General features: G+C 43.1%; 1 protein-coding gene across 1 annotated transcript in view; it reads right to left on the bottom strand.

Moving 5' to 3' along the window:
- Positions 1 to 3,110: 3,110 nt before the first annotated feature.
- The window catches only part of DIPK2B (divergent protein kinase domain 2B), a 36,675-nt gene continuing 12,070 nt past the window's right edge, over positions 3,111 to 27,715 (bottom strand). Inside the window, exons 3-5 of the mRNA XM_032219252.1 lie at positions 7,185 to 7,358; positions 5,071 to 5,359; positions 3,111 to 4,184 (exon numbers count right to left, since the gene is read on the bottom strand). Of these exons, the coding sequence (XP_032075143.1) occupies positions 3,844 to 4,184; positions 5,071 to 5,359; positions 7,185 to 7,358 (804 nt within the window). The 3' untranslated portion in view covers positions 3,111 to 3,843. The remainder of the gene's footprint in view (positions 4,185 to 5,070; positions 5,360 to 7,184; positions 7,359 to 27,715) is intronic.

Raw genomic sequence — 27,715 nt, 5'->3', positions numbered from 1 at the left:
GGGCAGGGAGAGAAAATGAGGGGGGAGGGGGAGGGAGCGTTCTGGTACTGTGCCACCAGATGAATGGGTTCCAAAAGGTACGGTAATTTTTACAAACGGGTTCTAGGAGTACCGGTGAGAACCAGCTGATACCCACCCCTGCATCTTACATATCTCCTCCTTCATCTTCCCCATTTCATTTTTGATCTCATCATTTTTTGCCATGGCTTCTTGGTTTTTACCCATAGCTTCCTGAATTGATTGAAACATCACTGGCATATTCTGAAAAGATTTTAATTTCTCCAAACCCAACATACTTTCTATAGATCTTTGACTGGATGGGCTGGATGCTGCTGCTCATGCTGCAGAAGATGGTGTAGATCAGCAGTCACCAACTGGTGGTCTGTTGACCACTAGTGGTCCACGAGAACATTTTGGTGGTCTGCAAAAAAATTATTTGCATTTTTTATATTGCACTAAATCAGGGGTCCTCAAACTATGTCTCCTGGGATGGATACATGCAATGACTGTGTTGCTGCAGAGAATCTTTTTGTGTGGGTCAGAGGGGGGGCAGAAATTCCTACTTGGGGTCTGCTTCGGTTGCCTGCTGCAGGGCTTTGGGCGAAGGCTGGAGGGAAGTGCTGCTGGTGGCGAAGAGCCGGAGGGCCTTGTTCCATTGGGACTTCATCACGGCCTGGAACTGGCTGACCATCTCAGCCCACTGAGCCTCCAGGTGCCTTACACTTCCACAGGTCTTTCCTCTGCTTGGAAAGCCTATGCTCGGAGTCCTCAGTGAAGTGCTTCTACTGAGCCTCCTTCTCGGTCAGATCCAATTTGAACTCAGCTGTTTTGCCAACTCTTTCTTGTGGTGGCTGCTTAGCTCCAACAACTGCTTCCTGTTGGGGCCCTAAGGAGCCCGGGCAAGGAGATGAGTGGCTGGGAGGGGAGGGGCGAGTAGAGGCTGACAAGGTGCCCCTCGATGTGAGTGACTTCTAGTTGGCCATGTCCACCCAGTTACATGACCAGCTAATCACACCCACGCAGCCAGTCATTAGGCAGATCATATTAGGGGTCAGTGAGATTTAAAATTATGTGGTCCCTGAGGTTCAGACGGTTTGTGACCCCAGTGTAGATAGGCTTTCTTTCCTATCTTAAATATATTTAAACCACTTATCATTTCTGTCAATCAAAAGGTCTTAACAGAGGGAGAAAAAATATTTTATCTAGACAGGGTAAGAATACTTCCCAAATCTACAAATATTCCTCCTTATATTTTTCTGGTATAGTACCCTGAGACATTAGCCAAAAAAGAATCCCAATCACCCCTGTTTACAGTCCTATATCTGTCATACATCTCTATAATCCACATAATTAATCAAACAAGTCCATCAACAACTTAAGCTTTCTTTAGGAATAGCTGCTTTCGTCTGTCCTCCTTTTAACAATTTAAATTTGTAATCCACATTGGTCTATCAACTCTCCCATTTATTGTAATCCATAGTATCTGACAGTGTCTGGGAGATGTAAATGTCTGTCCAGGCCAAGAAAAGAGATATTCCACTTATATCCAATGTCAGTCCAAGCTGTTTCTTGATTTCACCTTACTAGACTTATTTATATTTGTAAATCTCCTCATACAAGAGGTAATATTTTCACAGCCTGTGGTTTATATGTCCAGTGAAACCAGATGCAAATATAATCTTCATTTCTTTTTTGTACTTTATACTCAGCGACAATCACTATTTTCCTTTTGCTTTGACAATTAATATTTGAAATTCACCAGGGCCCTAAGTCCCACTTTATATCCCAATCAATAGACTTTCACTTCAAAGCCATACCAAGATGAAAAGACTGCTTTCATATTCACAATATTCATTAGTCCTTTTTTCAGTATTCCACAGCTCAAGGTAGTTAGTGTTCTCAAAGCCTGTCTCTAAACATTCCACAGTTATTAGCATCCAGCTGTAGAAAACACTTTGTAACTAACAGTTCCCAAGAGCCTCTGTAATCATAACAAAGATAACACCACTTTCACGTCTTACAGTGTCTTCTCATCAGTAGATGGCATCCTTGTGCTTTACTTTTCTTTGGCAGCTCTGTTAAAAGTTGTTTTCTTGACTATTTCAAATAAAGTAATACTCAAAATCTTCAAACAACTAAAATTATTTGAAAGTAACTAGTCCAGACTATCCTTTGATTTAAAATTAACTCCTTTATAATCATTTCTCCATTCTTTCCGCATCGGCCAATGGCTCTGAAACTTAGTTGCTGCTACTTTTGAGGAGTGGTAAATCCTGCTCCTCCCTTTTCTTTTGAATCCCACTTTTCCAAACTCATTAGCATTTAAATCGGGATAAATTCCACAGCAGAAACTTAAAAAAATCTCACCCAGCATAGCCACACTGCTGTTTGATTTTTCCTTCCTTTCTCTTTCCAAGCTGTCACAGCTTCAGCTCAACCTTGATGGCCAACTTCTCTCCTGCTGGTTTCAAAGGGCTTTCCTGGATCTAACGGGAGATTGCACTTCTTCTTGTGATCTACAGGGCTTCTCTTCTATCTTTGTCAACCCCTTTGACTTTGGCCCTTGGAGACCTCTGGACAGGTGAAATCAGATGGGTACGATGGAGCTCTATTTTCCCCATTCTATTACATTAGCTTCCTGCAAGTATACTCAAGTACTAAAGAGTTGCAACAGGACAGTCTGCTCTATGTAAGAAGGCTTTTCTGAGAGGTCAAGCTCCCTTTTTGAAATCAGCAAGATATTTACATTATATAACTATCTTTGACTTCCAAAGAGTACTAATTTTAGCATGTATCAATGCTTTTCCCATTCTTGTAGGACTGATATAAGGAAATTCCCTATGAGCTACAGTTGTGCCTCTGCAGACAATGGGGATATTGAAACTGTATCTCGTGTCTTGTTATACAGTATTGAACCCTCTGTAAGGATCCTAGGACCCATTTTGCAATTCCTTACCTGATAAAACATCCAGGAAATCCTGAGCTTTTTTTCTGTAATTGTTATCCAATTAGTATGATTTAGTTTTCTTGAATACAGCCAAATTCTGTTATACTCCTTGTAAAATTAGACATATTCATTGATCCACAGATGAATCTACCACCAATTGCAACATTCTTATCCTGTTTTTATTTCATTTTATTTTATTTTTAATATGTTTTATTTGTAACTCTCATCTGGGACCATGATAACATTCTCTCTCTCTTTCTCTCCTCCATACTTATGTTTCCATTTGTGCACTGTCTCTTTCCTATCTTCCAGAAGAACAGGACTCAGAAATTTCATTTCAATACATTTTATGATTGAAAGAAAATATTTCTTATCAGAACTTGGGATTACATTGTAGATTTCATATGTTAACAGATAAATAATATGTCCATTATCTAATATTTTAAAAATGAAGAAAAGAGTAAGAAGAACCCTGGAAATGTTTAATAATGGAAGAATTCAAGGACATCTAGATAAATTACCTAAAATTCCTCTTATGCTCTTCACCCCCTTTGGTAAAAAAAAACTATTTCAAATATATTATTTCAAATTCAAGGTAGCTCTTGGATTACCACCACAATTGGAACTGGAAAATTCATTGTTCAGTGATGGGTGTGATTGTTAAGTGAGACATTACATGACCATAACTTACAATCTTCCCTGACAGCTTTCCCATAGCTTGTTGGAAGCTGACTGAGAAGGCTGCAAGTGACCCTGGGACATTACCACTGTTGTAAATGTGAGCCAGTTGCCAAACACCCATACAAATCCTAGTGCCAATGTTCTGAAGAATTTGCTGGTTCCACAGCAGAAGAAGCATGTAGTTTATAGCCCAAAGTTTCCAAGAAAATATTCAATTAGAGTTTTGTGCTATATTTGCAGTCAGGATATCGGTAAACAAAGCGGGAATCGCAAATCTGCAGAGGTTTCAAAATGTCTACTAGCAGTTGAGTTGCTGTGATGATCTCTTGGTCAGAAAGAAAGCTGTCTGCACAGATACTTAAAGCGCTGTTAATCTTCTCCTGCAGAGGTGATTGGAATTTTTGTTTTAAGAGATTGGGCAAAAGTTTCTCGCATATCATGATGAGGTTCTGGCTTCCCTTGATGGAACTACAAGAAGGGAGCACAGGCTCACAATCCACAGCTAGGCAGCTAAATATATCCTTGTATTTCTGTTGTCTATTCATCAAGTCTCTGCCTATTAAAAAGAATGAAAAAAATCTGCTTAAAACATAAGTCAATAATCAATTTTCTGTGGGTAAAGCACCGAGAAATTTAAAATATAAAAATAACAGTAACGTCGTAACAAAAGTGTGTTGAATAAAATTGAAATAAATCAGAAACAAAGAGTAAAAACGTAATGCAGTACAATATGACATTAAAATAAAAGCCAGCAACAAATAATAAAGCAATACAAAAATCTAAAACACTCAAAAGTTTTTAAGCTATTTGGCAAAAAACATATGTAGTGTTGACTTTGATATTGCTTCAGTTTTCTCATTCATATATTTATTTAACAAATGACAAATTTAATTATCTGTCTTTTATCATTAATTTTTGAAGCATCGTTGAAAGAAAACTTTATTAAAGATAATATACAATTCCATTTAGTTTGACAATCAGTTCTTCAGTCTGGCTTCATCAGAAATATTTATAATCTGTCACATGCTCATTTTGACACTGTTTTCTGCCCATGTAGTTAGTTAATTGGCCTATCATTATATGAGTTAAGCTGAAGGAAAAGTGAATTGAATGTATTTTCAGCTCACCTGTCAGCTCTACTAGATTGACCAGATCAGGAACTGGTTCTAAAGGAAAATTAGAACTACCTTTGTCAAGATTGGCTATAAAAACGTCTGATTGCCCTATATACTCCCCTCGCCCTGCCACCACTTCTTATACTTCAATGAATCAGGGAGGTCTGCCTGCTTCATTTCTGAGTATTATCTTGTTTCTCAAGGTTTTAAAATGTTTACACCTCCTTTGCTTACATAACGATTCTTGCCTATCTCAGTCATTTTCATCCCTCTCCACAGTGCCTCCTAACTTGTTGTGACATATCATTCAAATTTGCATCTGAATACCTTCTTGTTTGTCAATGACTCCTAGCATGCTGGCATCCTGGATAAAGAGCTGTCCATTGTTGAAAACACCAAAGGTGTCAGCATCAACATGAGTAAAATAGAAGAAATAGTTCAGATCATTATTCATCAGGAAATCAATAATAGTGAGGAGCTGAAGAGCTAAATCTGCTGTCACATCAGAAGATGAGCCATAAAATTCCTTCAGAGGTCTAGTACTGGCTGTTACTATTAGTCGGCCACAGGATCCCAAATATTTTGGAAAGGGCCATCCTTCTGCTCCAGGGAAAATCTGCCAAAAAAAAAAAGGAAATATGAAGTGTATCTATGATGACATGGAATTAGTTTACTAGCTTTCCCCATGCTAATGGACTCCTGATATCATGCACTTCCACTCCATTGCCCCTCTATTTAAAGATGACTAACTCTAGTGAAATCAAGAAATATACTGGTTATTCCTTGCTATAATTTTATTAGGGCTACCATAGCTGAGTGGTAAAACTCCAAATGATCACTATTTTCCAGCGCTGAAAGAGAAAAGCTGCAATTTAGTAGTTATTTTTTTTCAGAGTCCATCTTTTCTATATGTTGTCTAAGTCATTTCTAAGTGGTTACAACCTCGTGAGAAAATCAAGCAAACTAAAAGACAGTGCAGATTTAAAATAAGTTAAATTTGTGAATAAAATATTATTTATTCACTTATTTATTAAGTGAATAAAATTATGCAGTACATTAATTACCAAAGAAATATGGATTTGAAAAAAAATATTGCTCAAAATATTAACATATTTAGATATGTTAAAACCATTAATGTTAAATCATTAATCAAATAATTATTACAAGTCAGTGTCAATATACAAACTACAGTGTAGTACTAAATTTCAATTAAATTATTCTAAATTATAATTATTTGTTATAATACCAAAAGGAGGATGCTCCTAGAAAAACATTTGATATGTTACATGATTTCAGGTTTCTCATTCCTGAACTCACCCTTGAAGACTTGGACTATTTCCTGATGTTCTGCTCTTGCATTTTTAAAATGTGTCCTTTTTCTTTTTCAGTTTATCAGACAGATCTTGATGCAACCATGGTGGTTTCATCAGTTTTCTCTCTCCCTCTCCCCCTCCGTCTCCCTCTCTCCCTCCCTCCCTCCCTCCCCCCCCCCTCTCTCTCTCTCTCTCTCTCTCTCGTATAGTTTGGGTGTATCTTAATTATTTCTTTACTTATTTTTCCTTTCAGGATTTTTATCCATGGAATTCTTCCTACTTTTCTCCTTAGCTTTTTAAAGTCAACTTTCGGGATGTTTAGAGTACTAATCCGGCTGCCTTCAGTTCTTCCTGCCCACTATAGGGTGAAATGGTCACTCTCTCCACAAATTCCTAACATTTCCGTTTCTTCAACCACTTTCCCCCTATTATTAAGTATCAAGTCCAATATAGTCGATCCTCTAATTTCTTTTTCTACCTTTTGAAAGATGAAGTTGTTTGTAAGGCCTGGCAAGAATCTGTGGAATATCCCACTTGATTCCTAGTTGATGTCAAGATAGCTAAAATCCGACAGTATTACATTATGTAATTCTGGAACATTCTGGCCATTGCGGATATGTCATCTATAACCTTTGATGCAGTTACGGTTCTCCATTCAAGAATGGTATGCAGTCTCAGATCCTGCTGTAGAATATCACTTGTACATTAGCTAGAGCAGCTTTAAGCACAAATCCATCCATTAGATTAAAAACAATGTTTGTGTCTGTTTAACTCTCAGAGCATAGACAAGATTTATCACAGGTGTCCTCACTTTGGGACCCTAAAGTTGCTGAACTACAGCTCTGATTGCCTCCAGTAATTGGCCATACTTGCTCTATATCAAAAATTGTAAATCTGGTATCTTAAGCACTCAAACCTGGGGAGGTCTGAACTTTGCAAGAGTCAAAGTGGATGAGGTTTAATCATGCAAATGAGTAGACATTTTTAACTAAAGTACCACAAACAGAATAGAATCGCATGCCCTAGAAAAAAATTCTGGATCCAGTACAAGGATTATCAAACCAATTCATAACTTTTCTCATAACTCAAAAGATGAGTTATAATACATGAAATCAGATGACATTATACCTGTAAAATAATGGGATGAGTGTTAATAGACAACATGTAGAGGAGACGCAGTTTATCCCGGTCTGTAAAATGGTCCATGTAGACACTACCAGCATCTGGAACCTCAGCATATCGCCGCACTATTCGATCCAACAATCTTTGTGATGGACAGCGAAGCATTGGTGTACGAAGGCCCTATTTTAAAAAAAGTTGAGAAGCATAGTCTTTTCTCTGCTTTTATCACAAAAACTTAGATAAAATAAGACTGCCTGTTATTAATTTCTCTTTTGAATATTCTGGAATAGATTCTCAAAATGAGTAATTTAATAATTCAATATAGATTGTCCTCTTTTAACAACCACTCACTCGATGATCATTCAAATTTATGATGGTGCTGAACAAATGGTAATTATGATTTGATCTATAGCAGTAGACTTATATACCGCTTCATAGGCCTTTCAGGCCTCTCTAAGCGGTTTACAGAGAGTCAGCATATTGCCCCCAACAATCTGGGTCCTCATTTTACCCACCTCGGAAGGATGGAAGGCTGAGTCAACCCTGAGCCGGTGAGATTTGAACCGCTGACCTGCTGATCTAGCAGTAGCCTGCAGTGCTGCATTTAACCACTGCGCCACCTTGGCTCCTATTTTTATGGATCTCATTTTTATGACCATTGCACAACCCTGTGACCAGGCAATGGTGATTTGCAACCTCCTTTGTCAGCTTCCCACAGGCCAAGGTAATAGGGAAGCCAACAGGAAGTCAGAAGTTGTGATCATGTGGGGTACTCATTTAAAGACAGCAACCAGGACTGCTAAAACTGCCATCAATAAATGGTGTGGTCAAGTGATTTTTTGACTTATGACTTCTTTGCTTAATGACAATTTTCAATCCCACTAGCATAGTTAAATGGGTTGCCTATAAATCACTGAAAATATACTTCTAGAATAGTGCTTGTGTTTTGCTATTGATTATAATAAAAAGAGCAATCATACTAACTTGTCTATATAAACAAGCATGAGTATGAGAAACAGGTATAACATTTACTAGGAAGAAATTCCTCCAAATGATAGCAAACCAGATAGCAACCCAACCCCAAAACTTTAGAAGAGTCTACAAAAAGGACCTTTGCATAGATCCCGGAAGATTCAAGAAGTTGCAAGGTGTAGTGCAGTGCCATGTTGACAGCATAATCTGCTGATCTATTTGCTTGGTAGACAAACTGCGAGGGATATAACAGAGGATCCATGATGATTTTCATGTGGGCCAGCACTAACTTCTCAAAGGTTTTCATAGCTACAGATGTCAGAGCAACTAATCTAAAGTCATTTAGTTACTTGATGAAGGGTTTCTTGGGAACCAGAATGATAATAGAGAATTTGAAGCAAGAAGAATATAACACATCTCTAAGGATTTATTAAAGATGCAGGTGAAGATGGAAGCTCAGGATTTCAGATAGAAAGGAGTTACTCTGTCTGGCCCTGGTGCTTTTCTGAACGTTTGTCTATTAAATAGATCTCACACATCATTTTCTAAGATCACCAAAGGTGATGGGTCAGAAAGATAGATGTAGGTTTTTGGCTATTGTTGGTCTATTTGAGGTGGGGCAGGTAGCGGTAGATGACAGTGATCTCCTGTCAAACCTACAGTAGAATATATCAAGTCATTTACCAGTTAATGATTCTCTTCAGTGAGGGAGAGATTCAAGGCAACAGTAAACCACTTCTGAAGTTGATAGACTTGCCTATGCCATGATAGACTTGCCTGTGTCAGCCAAGACTGACACAGGGCACCAAAAAGGAAGTTTTGCCTGCATAGTTTGTATATAGTTTGATATAAGAAACAAGTAATAATTGATTACATTTTCAGATTGGCAGAAGTGCCCTCATGAAATGTTTTGTTCAGCCACAGAAGGGCAGTCATCAGCCAGAGAAACTTAATGGAAAAAAGTTGTTGCTTAGGAAGGTGATAGCGTAATAATAAAAGATCTATAACAATTATGGACTGCTACCACAATGAATATGATAAATTGCACTGATGTATTGTGTTAGCTAAATTACTGTATAAAGGAATGAAGAGGCAATTTCTATATTTCTGATTATTTTTATTTGCTATATAACTGTCAAACTCTGATTCTAACTGCACATTTTACTTCCCAGTTGCTGCTGCTATTCTGTTGCCCGCCTACAACTGAGTTGCTATGAAGTGATGATTGAAGTTCTGTAATCAGTATCTTGAAAAAATGGACAGGCATTTGAATTGGTTAAGTATAAATTCAAAACAAGTCAGCATAATCTTCCTTGACTGAGAAGAAATCTGGTTTACCTATTTAGGATTAAATTAGACTATCTTTCTATACTTGACCCTATGTTTACTAAATTGTTTTTATATTGTTATAACAAATAAAATCTTTGCAGCTTTTTATTTCAACACGGCTCCATGAGACCACATAGGTAGAGGTTACATACACATCTGTAAAACAGGTTGATTGAATCCCGAATGAGGACTAATTGTTGTTACAATACTTTATATAGTATACTTGGCACCGTATTTTGTTAGCATTAAACCTTTGCTCTGTATGACAATATTTGCTAATTTCAAATACATACAATTTAAAAAATAGTCCAAGGGGAAATGTCAGCTACTGCAAACTGAAATGAAAGCAGCCTGGATGGCATGGTTGGGGAGTAACATTTTTCTGCTAGTGACAGTTTTGTCAAGAGATGCATATAAGCACAAATCTAATGAGCAGGCAAGGTTAGCAGACAAGGTTTTCAGCTTGGACCATTTGTAATTTTCAGTAAAGATTTCCACTGTGACACACAAAGTAATTATTGTGGCAGCTGCTGAAGTAGTAGTTGGATCAGGTAGGATCATCCACATGATGTGAACAACTTTATTCCACAGTCTATCATTTTCATTCAAATACATTAAAACAATGCCATAATTCTCTGCTCTATATAAAACAATTACTCCAGCCCAATAATTTAAGTCTCCTATATATCCAAAACCACATAAGAGAAGAAGCAGTTATTGGAAAAGTTCAACTGATTTGATTCAGAAGTGGGAGTTCATGCTCAAAAATGCCCCTCTTCACTGTTGCTTAACTTGTTGGTAAAGATGATTGATTATTAGGTAAAGCAAAGGCAACAGTGCTTTTTTTTCAATAATTTTATTAAGAGTTACAAGTAGAAAATTAATGCAAACTAGAAAAATATAGAAATATTAAAAAGGAATATAAAAAGTAAAAAAAAGTAACTTCTCCCTTCATCCCAACAAGTAAAAACAATTTTAATATCACAATTTCTTAATACAGCATGTACTCCCTTCACCCCATAATTCATCGCTTAACAAAGAACAAAATCAAAAGTCCTGTCATTTTTCTTTATCAACAAAAATCCAATGTTAAAAAAATCTAATTTTCTAGTTTCACTGTGATTGAATAAGCCAACAATGAAATCATTCTCTGAAGTTTTAATGTTCTTAATTTTTAACTCCTTCAAACCAAGTCCCAGGACCTGTTTCTGATCATCTTTTTGTACCCCAAAATCTTTCAAATCTTTATCAGGCCTCTTTTGTACATGCAGTAATCAAAACTTGCTCTTTTTCCTTTCACTTGTCATGAAGTCCTTCAAGACGTTAACATATTTCTTTTATAAATCCAGTAAAAAAATAATATCCAAATCATTGCTTGGTTTAATAATTGTCTTTTAATCTCCTTTAAGCAATGAAACATCTATAGGCTCGATTTGTGTGTCCACCACATCTTTCTACATTATTCTTCTCATTGCCTCAAAAATTTAAATCTACATTAAATTAATTTCAAACTTATCCATTGTAGCTAATACCTAAATAAAAACCTACAGGATAAAAATTAGGAAGTGGGTCCTGAAACAAGCCAAGAACCAAGGCAAAGAGGCAATCAACAAATACAGAAATAAAGAAACTTATGGACTTTTAAATACTTTCCTCTCTACATAGACAATGGGCGGCTTGAGTAGAAACCGTCATTCCAGATCCAGGGAAACAAAATATTCCCAGACATTTCATTGGAAGCTATCTACAATCCCAGGACTATCAGTTCAAGCCCTAGTAATTTCTAATATGGAGCATAAAATATAGAAACTGCTATTGGTTTAAATACATATACCTTCAATCACCACAATTATAAGCAATGGTTAGGGATTCCACATCTCCATTGTTGGACTTATAAAGATATCTATGAGACAGTAAGACTCAATCTGACTGAGATGTTACATTTTATTGTGCCCTGAATCTAAAGCAGGGTTGCCTAGTCTTAACATGATCAGCTGCTTCATAGGGATTCAGGTTTATTTCTTACTGAGTATTGGAAAGTTTCTGCAATGCTCAAAAGCCCTGAGATATGGTCTTATTCACTACTCAGATTCTGGATACAGTTTGGCAGAACAAACAAAGTACCTTTGACAAAGTAGACCATAACCTACTACTTGATAAAATAGAAAAATGTGGGTTAGACAGCATCACCAGCACATGGATTCGTAACTGGCTGACCAACCACACTCAACAAGTAGTCCTCAATGGAACTGCATCTACATGGAGGGAGAGATGCAGTGGGGTACCCCAGGGCTCTGGTTTAGGCCCAGTACTTTTCAACATCATCATCAATGATTTGTATGAGGGGATAGATGGGGAACTCATCAAATTTGCAGAGGACACCAAACTAGCACGAATAGTCAACACTCCGGAAGATAGGCTTAAGATACAGAAGGATCTTGACAGACTTGAACATTTGGCGCTATCTAACAAAATGAAATTCAATGGTGAAAAAAGTAAGGTTCTACATTTAGACAAGAAAAACAAAATGCACAGGTACAGTTTATGTGGTACCTTGCTCAATAGTGCTGACTGTGAGAGGGATCTTGGAGTCCTAGTGGACAATCACTAAATATGAGCCAGCAGTGTGCTGCAGCTGCCAAAAAGCCAATACAGTTCTAAGCTGCATAAACAGAGGGATAGAATCAAGATCATGTGAAGTGTTAATACCACTTAATAATGCCTTGGCATTTATAATGCCTAAGGCCACACTTGGAATACTGCATCCAGTTTTGGTAGCCACAATGTAAAAAAATGTTGAGACTCTAGAAAGAGTGCAGAGAAGAGCAACAAAGATGATTAGGGGACTGGAGGCTAAAACATATAAAGAGCAGTTGCAGGAGCTGGATATGTCTAGTCTTATGAAAAGAAGGATTAGGGGTGACATATAGCAGTGTTCTGATATTTCAGAGGCTGCCACAAAGAAGTTGGAGTCAATCTATTCTCCAAAGCACCTAGGGGTAAGACAAGAAGCAATGGGTGGAAACTAATCAAGGAGAGAAGCAATTTAGAACTAAGGAGAAATTTCCTGACAGTTAGAACAATTAATCAGTGGAACAATTTGCCTCCAGATGTTGTAAATGCTCCAACACTGGAAGTTTTTAAGAAGAAATTGGATAACCATTTGTCTGAAGTAGCATAGGGTTTCCTGCAGGGGGTTGAACTAAAAGATCTCCAAGGTTCCTTCCAAATCTATTATTCTATTCTATTCTTAGGAGAAAATTCAATTGCACTTAGTGGAATTTATATTTGAATAGACATCTACAAAGTATATTTGAAGGGCAATACTGTAAACCACTCTGACAATGGAAAAGTATGAAATAAACATTGTTCTTGTTCTCAATCATAAGAACTGTCAGAACCTCTCCATTAGGTAATTAGGAAAGAAGACCACGAGACTCCATGAATAGAAATCAAGTGTACTTTTACTAATTATAAATGATTAAAGGCATAGCGAAGCGAAGTCTGATTATTTAGGCGCGAAAGCGATTGATATATAGAATAGCCCATTCCCCACCCCTTGGCATCACAGTTACAGTCCAATCATAATTCTCCCAAGTGTCAGGTGTGAGATAACTTCAAAAGGCATCACGAAGATGGAATGTCGGTGCCGTTAGTCCTGGCGGGAATCTCCTACGCATGCGTAGTCCGACAGGCAGCTGAGCTCCAGAAACTTCCTCCAGCACAATTAGTAACCCCTCCCAAATAGCAATAGCAGTAGACTTATATACCGCTTCATAGGCCTTTCAGGCCTCTCTAAGCGGTTTACAGAGAGTCAGCATATTGCCCCCAACAATCTGGGTCCTCATTTTACCCACCTCGGAAGGATGGAAGGCTGAGTCAACCCTGAGCCGGTGAGATTTGAACCGCTGACCTGCTGATCTAGCAGTAGCCTGCAGTGCTGCATTTAACCACTGCGCCACCTTGGCTCATACCATGCCCTCCCTCCCCGTTTCATGGCAGTTGAAGCAACAGCAAAGCAGAGGCTGACATCCGGCCGTCCCCCGGAAAAAGGCGTTCAGGCCTGGAAAACGACAAAACACAAACAAACAGACGAACAACAAAAACAGAACAGAAAAAGAGAGGGGGGGGAGAAAAAAGTCAAGGCTTGTCAGGATAAGCAGAATAAAACTGTCGAAGCAGTCGGGGAGCACGGACATGGGACTTGTCCACCCATTCGGTATCAGATCGAGGAAAATGCTTCCAAGCCACTAGGTACTGTATCCGATTCCGCCGCCGTCGAGAGTCCAATATTTCACGAACCTCAAAATGTCGTTCACCATCAATCAACAGGGGGGCAGGTGGTGGGTCCACAGGCGGACGCAAAGAGGAGACACGAACTGGTTTAATGAGGTTAACGTGGAAAACTGGATAAACACGGTTGAGATGTTTGGGTAGCTGCAAACGAACCGAAACAGGATTGATGACCTTGATGATGAGAAATGGGCCCACATACTTAGGCCCCAATTTCTTAGACTTTTGTGTAGTTTGGAGGAACTTCGTGGACAAATAAACCTGGTCACCCACTTTGTACTGGTAAGGTTGCGCACGCTTCTTATCAGCCTGCTTCTTATGAGCGCGATGCGCAGCATCCAAAGTACTAAGTGCCAAAGGCCAAACATGGCTCAATCGCTCACTCCATTCAGAAACGGAAGAAACTTGTGGCTGCTCAAGGGGAATTTCAGGAATAGGAACAAAGTCTTGACCAAACACAACACGAAAAGGAGTGAACCCAGTGCTGCTATGGACAGAATTATTATAGGCCACTTCAGCGTGCGGCAACAAGTCCACCCAATCATCTTGCTGATAATTGATGAAACAACGTAAATATTGTTCCAGAACAGAATTAGTCCTCTCGCAAGCCACATTAGTCTGAGGGTGGTGGGTGGAGCTTAGACCCTGGGCGGAGCCAATGCGCTTAAGAAATTCCTTCCAGAAAACAGAAGTGAACTGGACACCTCTATCGGAAATGATGCGATCAGGCACCCCATGCAAACGGTAAACGTGAGAAATGAAGAGCTTAGCAAGTGCCTTTGCAGAAGGAATCTTGTGGCACAGAATAAAATGAACTTGTTTTGAAAATAAGTCAGTAACCACCCATATGACGGTGTGCCCCTGGCTCTTGGGAAGTTTGACAATAAAGTCCATAGAAATTTCCTTCCAAGGGGCGACAGGGTGGGCTACAGATTGGAGTAGGCCTTGTGGTTTCCCTGGTGGCCATTTAGCGGCTGCACAGACTGGACAACTGGCAACATAAAGTTCAATGTCTTTTTTCAAAGAGGGCCACCAAAACTGCCTCTTCATCAAATGCAGCATCTTCACAAATCCAAAGTGACCCGCCAACTTGGAATCGTGAGCTCGTTGGAGAACAACGAGACGAAGAGAGGCAGGGACGTAAAGTTTAGCCCCAATCCACGGTAAATCGTCCCTCATTGTGCATTCACCCTGATGCTGTTGGAACCAGTCATCCTGGGGAAGGGCCCGTTTGAGGTCAGAAAGGAAATCTTGAGGCACTTCTACTTTCGAGCGCGCCTGCTGCCGAGTGACAACCGGAGCAGCAAGGCTGGATGCGGGAACTACGGGTTGAACAATACTCAGCTTAGAGCAGTTGTACTGAGGGAGCCTGGACAAAGCATCAGCCATGAAATTCTTCCCTCCCGGGATGTACTTGAGTGTGAAATTGAAACAATTGAAATGCTGAGCCCAGCGCATCTGTTTAGGGGAGAGGCGTCGTGGAGTCCTCAAAGCCTCTAAGTTTTTATGGTCAGTCCACACCTCAAACGGGTGCTTAGCGCCCTCTAGAAAGTGGCGCCACGTGACCAAAGCCCAACGCACTGCAAATGCTTCTTTCTCCCAGATTGCCCAACGCCTTTCTGTGTCCGTGAGCTTACGGGAGGTGTAAGCGCATGGTTGCAAATTACCTTGGTCGTTGGCCTGAAGCAAGACGGCCCCAACTGCCACGTCGCTGGCATCAGCTTGAACGACGAAAGGCTTGTCCATGTCCGGATGCTTCAGAATTGGTTCCGCCGCAAAGAGCCATTTCAACTTCTCAAAAGCAGCCTGACGCTCCATGGTCCAATCCAGTGGCTTGCTAGGCTTAGGTTTAGGCCCACCTTTGGACTTCAACAAGTTAGTGATGGGAAGCGCAATTTTGGCAAAAGAAGGGATGAACTGACGATAGAAATTGGCAAAACCCAAAAATATCTGAAATTGTCTGCGTGTACGGGGCGCCTCCCACTCAGTGACTGCCTTCACCTTAGCGGGGTCCATCTCAATGCCAGCGGGGGAGATACGATACCCCAGGTAGTCAATCTTCTCCTGGTGAAATTCACACTTGGACAACTTGGCATACAGTTCAGCGGCCCTGAGCTTTTTCAGGACAGTGCGGAACAACGTGATGTGTTCGTCATAAGTTTGAGTGTAAATAAGGATATCGTCCAAATATACGATAACGCCTTTGTAAAGGTGGTCATGCAAAATCTCATTAATTAATTGCATGAAGACTGCAGGCGCCCCCTGCAGGCCAAAGGGCATCACCCGGAACTGGAAACAACGAGTGGGCAGTTGAAAGCCGTCTTCCACTCATCCCCCTCCTTTATGCGGACTCTATAGTACGCTTCTCTGAGGTCCAATTTAGTGAAAATGCGGCCCTTTCCCAATTGGGCCAGCATGTCCTTCATCAACGGTAACGGGTAAAGGTTTTGAGCTGAGATACCATTCAGGTTTTTGAAATTAACACATAATCTCAGGAAGCCATCTTTCTTCTCTCTGAACAATATGGGTGCAGCTACCTTGGGACGTGCTGGCTCGATGAAACCTCTTTCCAAGTTTTTATCAATGAATTTTCTCATTTCCTCCATTTCCCTAGGGGACATTGAATATATTTAGGGCTTTGGAAGCTTAACCTCCGGCAAAATATCGATGGAGCAATCAGTAGGTCTGTGGGGCGGAAGCTTATCTGAAGATTTTTCACTAAAAACTCCTTTCAGGTCCCAATACTCTTTTGGAATCTTTTCTTCTCCCTCAATTCTCTCCTGGCCCCTGGCGGTCAATGCGGGGCTGGAGCCAGCAGGCTCTGGGGTATCGCCCTCCCCGTCTGGAGCTGTGCTGGTGCAAATGCGCAGCCACCCCTCCCTCCAATTAATGCGAGGGTTCCATTTACGAAGCCAGGGGAGGCCCAAAATAAGGGGCCTGTCCATTCCAGGAGCCACAATAAAAGAGATCAATTCTACGTGGGTGCCCATTTTCATCTCTAGAGGTTCAGTATAGAAATGGGCTGGGCCACCCCCTGCAATGGATCCATCGATTTGGCAAAAAACAATAGGGGTTTTCAAAGTTCTTAATTTCAGGCCCAGTTTTTCACCATTGTAGGATTAATCATACATCTCGAACAGCCCAAGTCAAGGAGTGCAGGAAGCTGTTCTGACACCCCATCGGGTGGTACCCTTAATGCTATTGGGATCAACATGGGGCCTTTATTTGAACTCACCCAGCGAGGCGAGGCGTCGTCATCGGAGTCATCAGAGGAGCTGGGGGTGACATCCGCTTCTTCCTCCACCTCCTGTCTGAAGCGCTGGGGGGTGTTATCAGCAGCGAAAGCAGCCTCTTTCTTCTTTTTCTCTGGGGCCCTGCTCGTCTTCCCTTCCTTCTTGGCAGGGGGCGGGGCGGTTGTAGGAAGTTTAATGCGGCAATCTGTGGCGCGGTGGCCTACCCTCCCGCAACGGAAGCATGTGAGCAGCTTGCCCTTGCCGGTGGAGCTTCCCTTTCCCACACTCCTGATTTGGAAAGGGGGCTTTTGAGCTGGGGGGGTGGTGGTGGTGATCTTCCTGCTTTCTCCTCTCTCGCGCGTTGAAGTCTAATCAAATCGAGCTCAACGTCTGCTGCATTTTCATACCAAGCTGTAACTCGCTTGGGAAGGTGTCTGTTAACACATTGTTGGTAAATGTCCTCATTTAATCCTAATGCAAACTGGTCCAAAAGGGCATCCTGAGACCACCCTCTCATATAACAAGAAAGCTGTTGAAACTCCTGAATATATTGAGCCACCGGTCTATCTCCCTGCTTGAGGGCCATAAATTTCATCTTTCCCCGTTTCTCAATTAGAGGGTCATCAAATCGTCTTTTAAATGCAGTCATAAAAGCATCAAAATTCCTCAGGAGGGGGGAATTGCTTTGGTGCAAGCTGATCATCCATTCGGCCGCCTCTTCCTCCAAAGCAAGTAACACCATTCGCACTTTCATTTCATCTGTTTCTAAATCGGGCCCATAAATTTCCATATAGTTCCAAATTTGTATAACAAAGAGACCCAGCTTCTTGGAATTCCCATCATATTTTACAGGTAAGGGAGGGACTTTTGCCATTCTGCGTCTTCTGGGGGCCCCCCCTACTCTGGCAGCCACCCTGGCTGGGGGGGGGGAGAAGCTGTTTCTGGGTTTGTTTGCTCCCATCCTCCCTCGGCCTCTTCACCCTCCCTGAATTTTTGCATAGAGTACCTTTGTTCAAAGTCTTCCGTTTGGTCTCTCTCTCAGGGTTTCCGTTCGGGCAAGGTTTCTTCCAAGTCGGCTGGCTTTGCCCTTTGTTTTCTCCTAGTAACTCCAGCATCCCAACTTTTGCGGTCCTCTTTTTGCCCCACACTTAGGGACCATCGAGGGGGAATCGCAGGGTCCGCTATTCCTAGGCCAGCCATTCTCCCAGGTAATGATGGGTCTGCAGTTTCCCTTTCAATCTCTTCTTCATCGCTTGCTCACAAAGACATCTTTCTCATTCCTTCTTGTAAGTACACCCCCCACGGAAGGTTGAAATCTCCTGGTGAGGTGTGAGTGAGACTTCGCTTACTGTCAGAACCTCTCCATTAGGTAATTAGTAAAGAAGACCACGAGACTCCATGAATAGAAATAAAGTGTACTTTTACTAATTATAAATGATTAAAGGCATAGCGAAGCGAAGTCTGATTATTTAGGTACGAAAGCGATTGATATATAGAATAGCCCATTCCCCACCCCTTGGCATCACAGTTACAGTCCAATCATAATTCTCCCAAATGTCAGGTGTGAGATAATTTCAAAAGGCATCACGAAGATGGAATGTCGGTGCCGTTAGTCCTGGCGGGAATCTCCTACGCATGCGTAGTCCGACAGGCAGCTGAGCTCCAGAAACTTCCTCCAGCACAATTAGTAACCCCTCCCAAATACCATGCCCTCCCTCCCCGTTTCATGGCAGTTGAAGCAACAGCAAAGCAGAGGCTGACAAGAACTGAATAACAAATACATTTTTTTTGGAAAAATTTACATTTCATTGGCCAGAAATTAACTGTAATTTTAATGTGACACTTTCATTTTCTGGTATTAAAATTTTAATTGAAATATGCAAATTCTGTACAATAATAGTAGCAAAGAAGAAAATAAAGCTTTAGTGATATTATAGCACTTCTAGCTCAATATATCCATTTACCTACTGACAAATCAAACAATGGGGCATATAAAAAAAGATTCTATCTGATTTTCTTCTAATTAAGCTTGGAAAGGAGGACTATGGGTCTTGCTGTTGCACCTGTATAAGAATTTAGCTTCTAACAAGTGATCCAACAGAACAAGTATTGATACTTTTGAATTTTGGAGTTGATGAAGATGGACAGCCAAGAAAAAAAATCCAATAAATCATTGAAATCAATCCTAGCTCTCTGGAGAAAGTTCTAATGCTGAGTGGATGGACTCAGTTGCAGTGATGGTGGGTGTATCATTTGAAGAATGAAAGGATCAGATTAGGGCAGAATATCACGATGAAAAGCTATCTATGTGGTCACTAAGATTTGACCACAACTTGGCAGCAAATTATTGAAGTAATCCAATGGAGGGGACACTATTGAATATGAAAACCTTTGGATTCTGAGAGAACTTTGTATGAAAGAAGCCAGTCTGCAGAAATAGGGTTTCTTCTGTCGGAAGAAATGTCCACCTGGGTTCAGTTCCAAGTGGAGAAAAAAACACTGGAAACATGGAAGCTGCTTGGGAGGATGATTTAATGGAGCAGAACCATCAAGCACATGGTCCCAGTGCAGCTGAACATATGGAGTGGAGAGTGAGTGTTATTTATACCCTCTCTTGGGCTTTGACCTTGAGCTTCCTGTTCCTGTGGCAAGGGCATGTATCCTATTGGTTGCAGATTCCCATGTGGAGTCATGTTCATCTGAATTGAGTTTGGTTGAACCTTGCTGGGTGATGTAATGAAGGGACTTGGTTGTGCCATGTAGTGAGCTAGAGAATCCTATTATGTCCTGGAGGGTGATATCTTAATCTCATCACCCTGGAGCTGAGGTCTTTTGTTTTGTAGATAGGCTGGCCCAGTCTTAATGGGCACAAAATATCAGCTGGGGGCAGGGACCTGCTTTTTGTCTTTAAAAACCTGTTTCTCCTTTTTTCATCCAGAGAAATACAATATTCTGCCTTCTTAATATTTCCCAAAATATTTCTTCACTTCCAAACTAAAGAGGGACAGAAGGATGTGAAGAGATAGTTGGCACAAATTGCTAACATGAAACTTACCAGAAAACAAAAAGACTAATAAAATGTTTATGAGGACTTTATTTTGTTTTGTTTTCAAAAGCTGCTGGTAGTCCATGGTTTAAAACAACGGAATCCTAGTGCTAGAGAAATTAATAGTTTATAAGAGAAACTCTTGTGTTTCCCGACTGAACTTCATTTTGGTTTTGGTTTTTTTGGTTTTTTTTTTTTTAATTTTGAAAATGCCCTATGCTTCCATCTTGTGATGATTACAGAGAAATCCATGGAAAGAGAGGCGGTGGGTGGAAATCATGCTGTACAGCTGACATGTTAAAATAGGGTTGGGGGCTGGGTAAAGAGACAAAACTAGTTGTATAGTCATTTTTTCCTAAAGATTTCATTATTTTGCAGGCAACACTGAGTATGTTTTCACAGAAGGTCTGTCTCATTGCAGTGATACTCTGGAATCATCAAAAGCGGAACTGAAGGCCACATGCATTCCAAAGCCATCTAAAATCAATGCTTCTGCTATCCAACCAATGAGGGTGGGGGCCTTATTCAGTATACTGTGGTTAAGCAACCAGTCACACAGCTTCTTAAAAGCCCAAATCTTTAAAGAGCCTGAGATACTTGTACATCTTGTGAATCTCAATTTAAAAGCAAAAGCCTAATCCAATACCCACTGGCAATAAATTCAGTCTAGATGTAACAAATCAATAAGGAAAATGTATTTACAAAGTATTTAAGTGCAATAAAAGGAACTTTTAAAGCTATATCTGCTTTTCACTTTTTTGGAAAGTTAAATATTTACTGGAAACACATATGTACACACATACCCTGAACATTTGAGCAAAAAGTGAAAAAGTGAAAGCCAAGGACTAGGAAAAGAAGAGGGTCTGTTCTCCTGAATTAAGCAACTTTTGAAGTGAATGTACAGAAGGGAATTTTGTTATCTTTGTTAGTGTAGGTTTGGCAATGGTAAGCACAATGATTAAGAAAAATAGTATTACAAGTTAGTTCTGGAGCCAGAATTCTAATTTCATTTTATTCTATAACTAGTTTTAAAAACTGGAAGTCTCAGATGATAAGCATGATACAGATTCTGAAAGCCTGTTCATTGTCTGATGGTTTATCTACATAACTAAATGAACACATCAACTGCTGAACTGAAACTGAGTTCATCAACCACTTTTGTTGTAGACTTTCCAAAATGAGATCCTTTGGTTCATATTTCTGCTAAGCTGTGTAAATTATATTTCATATAGTACATGTCGAAATGCTAGTCTTCATAGAATAATCCTAAAACATTGCTACAAACATAGGGGTCAAACTTCCTGTGAATCTTAAAATTGAATCATATTCCTGTCAATGACAGAAGATATTAATATTCTCCCACTGAATTTTATAGTAAAATATGTTTATCTATTTTATTTCTTTGGCTAATCTTGTTTAAATAAATCAGACAGTAAACAAACAGATAGAATTTAAGCACATCAAAGAAAGGGGTTATCCAAATCAGTCTAGAATCCAAATAGTGTGAACACCAAAGATGCATTGATCATTCACATCATTTATCAACATTCGGGAGGCATAAACCAGTATTTTGGACTCTCTAAGATTAAAGAGATGCTTCTATTTCCTAGCAAGGTTGATATTAAAATAATTATTTGTGTACAAAAAGGAAACAGGCAAAGGACCCTGACTGGAGCATGATATACCATAGAAGCGAATGTTGCTTTAGAGAAAGGATGCAAATTACTGAAGTTCTGGCATTCTCCTGTGTGCTGCTTGGGGAATCCAAGCATGGGTTAACTTTGTCCATTAGCCTAGAGACTGAGTTATGCAAATTGGTGACCACGCCTCCTCTGACTGGTAGGGTCAGTTTTTTTACTCAGTCCAGCCAGACGAGATGTATACCAATTTTCTCTCCAGTCTTCTGAGATAAAGTTGCCTTTGTTTGGATTTTCAAGTGATGTGGTGAGTGTTTATTATTGCATGTAAGGAGAGGCGACAGTTCGCTGTCTGCCGGTTTTCCTACCATTTGGATTCGTGGCAGGCATTGCAGGCTCTTACAGCCGTTGCATGTGGGCTTGAAACTAGCCTGGATCATTGGATAGGAGGCTGGGCACTGGGCTTAGCGCCCGTTCTGCTCTATGTGCTTGCCGTTTGGGCTTTGCGATGAGGTTTGTAGCCGATGGCTTGTTACTGCGCCTGAAGCCCTTTGCCAGCCACATCAGAGGACCGGAATTCCCACCGTTCGCGGCGGGGTTAACCCGGGGGAACCAGCCACATTCGCCCGCCGTTCGCGGCACGGTTTGTCTGGCTACGTCGTCGCTGGGAGCGACAGAATCGCTCCAGCACTGCCGCCGGCATCTCTTCCTGTGGGGGACTCTCAGACCGGCTTGCCATCTAATGGCCGGTTTGAATATTGGCGCTTAATTTGCACCCACCATTTTTGGGGCCGTTTCCGACGCATACGCCCTAGGCCTTTGGGATAGGGCGTTGGTCTCTCCACGCCGGGAAGGCTGCTGAGTCATCGCCCCTCCCATTTCCCTCACTTCGAGCTTGATCACCTGGTGAGAGGATCGCGCTGCCGCTGCCTTTGTTGACCACAAGGCTGCAGTTCTTGCACAGTAAACCGGGGCCTTTTTGTATTATTTGAGTCTTTTCACTTCTTAAAGTTACAATGGCTGATCAATCCACCTCAGGGGGTACTGTGGAGTCCTCTACTGAGGCCCAGCATTCTGCCCAAACGGGGATTAGTTCGAGGCCTGGCAGGGCCGCATCTAGAGCCACTAGCCAGAGGCCCAGGGAGGCATCCGGGGCTCCGGATAAAGGCCATAAAAAGAAAGATAAATCAAAGAACGTTTCTAAGGCTTCTGGGGAAGGTAGAGTTTCTCCTCCCACGCTAGCTTCTCAGCGTATTTCGCCAGCTCCTATCCCACCACCTGCAGGCCTGGTCTCCTGATCGCCCTTTACCCGTTATTCCGGAGGCTGGGGTGGGGAGGTTGGGGATCCAACTTCCCCCAGTTGTTGCTGAAGCCCAGGCTACCTCAGCTTACTTGATGCCATGCGCTGGGCCCTCCGCCATCTTTACTCCCACTTCTGCAGGCCTCAGGCCTATAGAAAGCTATGATCAGGGTTTTTCCCTGGATCTTTACCAGATGATTTCTGCAGCTATTTCAAGGAGGGTGGATGCTGAATTGATCCATAGAAACCAGCCCCCTGTGACTACCAGTGCCCCTAGTGGGCCTACTCTTCAGGTCCCACAGGTGGATCTTCCCGATCTTGCTGCTGGGCCTTCCTCGCCTCTTCCTTCTACTTACAGCGAGGATTCAGCATTAGTGGAGGAAGGAGAGTTGATTGATAGGGAGTTCTCTGATGATGAGGGTTTGATCTCCGATCAGCCTAATTCCTTGAGCTTATTTCGGCCCACGCTATTCAAGTCATTGTTGTATAAAGCTAAGGCCGCTACCCATATCGGAGACATGGCTTCTAAGGATGGTTCTGCAGTAGGCCTTGATTCCACTGAGCGACTTTTCGCTGAGCCGGTCTCACTGCAGGAGGTGATTCCTTCTCCAAAACTCTTTATGGCTCTTATTCAAAAACAGTGGGATCAACCAACTGCGGTTACCCCACCAAGCAATGGGGGCAGAAAACTGTACACTTCCACTCCTGATTTGGAGAATATTTTGCAGTTCCCGACTGTGGATCCACCAGTAGCGGCTCTGGCCTCCCCGGCTCTCATTCCCTCTGAGATTTCTGAGGGTCTGAAAGCGGAGGATCACAAGGCCGAAACGGTCATTCGTAAGACTCACCAGGCTGCAGCATGGGCCTTGCGTGCTGCGACAGCAGCGTCGTTCTTTAATAGGACTTCAGTCCTTTGGCTCAAGCAATTACAGGAAAGGCTAGCCCCTGATGAGGTGCGTCTTCACCAAGATGTCACCAAGATTATGGCTGCCCTGGAATTCTCGGCGGATGCCACTCTCAATGCGGCCAAGTTCGCTTCCCGAGCTGTAGTTTCCAATGTAGCATCCAGGCGCCTGCTGTGGCTTCGCCATTGGCAGGCAGATGTTAAGTCTAAATGGCGCTTAGCTTCCACACCCTTCAAGGGGGGGGCATTGTTTGGAGCCGTTCTTGACCCCATACTCATTGAGACCAGGTACAAATGCAAGGTTCTCCCCTCCACTGGGGGTCGCAACAACAGGAGGCAGCAGCCATATGGCAGACGCCAGCCCTTTCAAGGTGGCTACTCGGGATATTCAGCAGCTCCCTTTGTTCCCCACTACAATAGACCGTTCCACCAGACTCAGGATCATGGCCAGGACCGTGCGGGGTCCAGGGATAGGGGGCACCAACAGCATCAGGCGCAATCCCATAATAGGCGGCCCTTTCGTGGATCTGGTAACCGGTCCTTTCGAAGGTACCGGTGACTCCCAAGGCGAGGTGCCAGTGGGCGGCCGCTTACTGGACTTCGCTCATCAGTGGGAGGAGACCATGTCCGATGCCTGGGCCCTTCAGGTGGTGAGACTGGGCCTCACCCTGGAATTTCTCTCCATCCCCCCGAGACGATTCATCAAGTGTCCAGTCCCCAGATGCTCTGTGAAACGGCGCCTCATGGAAGCCGAAATACATCATCTCTTATCCATCAATGCCATAGAACAGGTTCCCAGAGGGCAGGAAGGCCTAGGGTTTTACTCAATATTATTTCTGGTACCCAAGAACTCAGGGGGATGGTGGGCCATTCTAGATCTGAAAAGACTCAATTGGTACATCAAGTACCAAAGGTTCAAAATGCAGTCCTTAAAGAGCATCCTGGCAGCCATCCGCCAGAGCGACCTGATGACATCAGTCGACATCAAGGAAGCGTACCTCCATGTGCCCATTCACCTGGCATATCACAAGTTTCTGCGCTTCCAGTTTGCAGACCGGCAATTCCAGTACAGAGCCTTGCCCTTTGGTCTCTCCTCGGCCCCGCGCACCTTTACCAAGCTTCTGGCGGTGGTGGCGGCTTCGCTTCGCTCGCTTCCCGTGAGAGTGAATTTTTACTTAGACGACATCTTGGTCCTGTCGCTGTCCCGGAAACAGGCCCTTTGGGATCTTCAAGTAACGATGGACTCCCTGCGGAGGCACGGTTTCGTCCTGAACCTTCCCAAGAGTCATCTGCAGCCAACTACATCGCTGCTTCACTTAGGGACCATTATCAATTCTGCCACATGCGAAGTTTTCCTATCCTTGGAGAGACGTCAGAGCATCCAACGACTGGTGGCCCAGGTCCTTGTGCCCCTGGCCCTGCTCTCCAAGCTGTTGGGGAAGATGATTTCATGCATCGACATTGTTCCATGGGCCAGATTTCATGCACGATCCCTGCAATGGTTCCTGCTACCTTATCAAAGGTCTCACAGCAGTCATTCACAGCTCAAAGTTTGACTGCCGTCCAAGCCTCTCAGATCCCTTCGGTGGTGGACATCCTCCAAGCTCTTCAAGGGCTGCCTATTCAAGGAGCCGGATCGTATCCAGGTTATGACAGATGCCAGCCTCTTCGGATGGGGCGGCCATGCCTTTAACCGGGTGGCACAGGGCCATTGGTCGAGTCAAGAGCTGTACAACAGCATCAATTGGCTAGAGCTCCGGGCCATCCGTCTGTCCCTACGGGAGTTCCAGGACATTGTGAGTCACAACCACGTACTGATCCTAACGGACAATGTGGCCGCCAAAGCGCATGTCAACCGCCAAGGGGGCATGCACTCCACAGCTCTCATGTTGGAGGCAGAGAGGTTGCATCACTGGGCAGAGTCCAGACTGTTGTCGCTCCGGGCGGAGCACATCTCGGGCGACTCCAACATCCAGGCAGATTGGTTGAGCAGAGCCACAGTGGATCATGCGGAGTGGCAACTCCATCCCGACCTCTTCCAACAACTATCTCGCCAGTTCAGCAAGCCGGTAGTGGACTTGTTCGCACAACCTCACAACACTCAGCTGCCTCAATTTTACTCCAGATATGTGACTCTCGGGGCAGAGAGGGTGGATGCCCTGTGCAGCCCGTGCCCGGCTGGCCTTCTCTACGCCTTCCCGCGCTGCCAGTGATTCTGGTGGTCATACAGAAGATACTGACGGAGCAGGCGGAAGTCCTCCTGGTGGCTCCGATGTGGTCCCGGCACCCCTGGTATGCCAACCTGGTGCACCTGTCGATCTCACGCCCGTGGAGAATTCCGGACGAACAGATCCAGCTCTGCCAGGGGGCTATCATACATCCGAACCCCCGGTTGATGGAGTTAGCCGTGGGGCACGTGAGTGGGCTCTGCTGACCAAGCTTCACTACTCCAACGAGGTCATCGCCACAATTCAAGCGGCTCGTCACCCCTCCACCACTCGGATTTATGAGGCTACTTGGCAGGCCTTTTGCAGATGGTGCCGCCGGGCGGGGGCAGACCCCCTCCAGGATTCGGTGCCCCGAGTTTTGGATTTTCTGCAATCGGGTCTCAACAAAGGTTTGGCACCCAACACGCTTCGCAGGCAGGTCACGGCTCTTGCCACGGTGATTGGGGGCGGTCAGGGTCGTTCATTGTCTCAACATTCACAAGTCAGGCTTTCCTGAAGGGGGCGGCCAACATCCGGCCTCCGACCGTGCACCGCTACCCTACAGGGGATTTGACCTTAGTGCTCAGGCCGCTCATGGACTCTCCATTCGAACCTATTACTTCCATCAGTCTTCGACTATTGACTCTTAAGTCCGTGTTTTTGGTAGCTATTACATCCGCTAGGTGGGTTTACGAACTGGCGGCGTTGTCCGTTCGGGCGGACCTCTGTATTTTCCACCTCAACAGAGTTGTCCTCCATTTGGATCCTGCCTTTCTACCGAAAATCAACACGTTGTTTCACAGGACTCAGGAACTCCTCCCGGACTTTTGCCCCAATCCTTCTCATCCACAGGAGCGCCAATGGCATCACCTGGATGTGCGCAGGGTTCTTCGTCGCTACGTGAAATGCACAGCATCTTTCAGGCGGTCGGAAGCGCTTTTCGTGTCCTTTCAGCCATCGTCGATGGGGCAGAAGGTTTCTTCCCACACGATAGGTCGCTGCTTGAAGGCGTGCATCGCCCTTGCTTATGACAGTCAATCTCGGCAGCTACCCAGGCGCATCACTCCCCATTCTACCAGGAGTGCAGCTACCACAGTGGCCTTGGCCACGCAAGCTTCTGTGGAAGAAATCTGCAGGGCGGCGTGTGCTGCAACAGGTGCTCCCCCCTGTGGGGGACCCTGGCCAGCCTAGCTCCCGCCCTGACTCTTAATTGCTTTGGCATGTCCCATGCTTGGATTCCCCAAGCAGCACACAGGACAATGACCATTGACTTACCTGAACGGTCCTTCTATGTGTGCTGCAAGGGGAATCCAAACCCGCCCGCAGCTTCAGCTGGCCAGGGCTATCGTGACTTTCACCTGCTTGACTCTGATCTCTGACTTGACTATGACTGTTTGTGACTGGTTGTATCTTGTCGTTGTTACCATGTTTGTATACCTGTTGGGCTACGGCCTCTATTGTTATTGTTATACATCATTAAATGGCTGACTTTGTACAAAACTGACCCTACCAGTCAGAGGAGGCGTGGTCACCAATTTGCATAACTCAGTCTAGGCTAATGGACAAAGTTAACCCATGCTTGGATTCCCCTCGCAGCACACATAGAAGGACCGTTC

The sequence above is a fragment of the Thamnophis elegans genome, chromosome 6, assembly GCF_009769535.1.
Source record: "Thamnophis elegans isolate rThaEle1 chromosome 6, rThaEle1.pri, whole genome shotgun sequence".
Taxonomy (NCBI): domain Eukaryota; kingdom Metazoa; phylum Chordata; class Lepidosauria; order Squamata; family Colubridae; genus Thamnophis; species Thamnophis elegans.
Note: the sequence above shows the minus strand (reverse complement) of the source record. Positions and strands in the feature narration are given on the sequence as shown.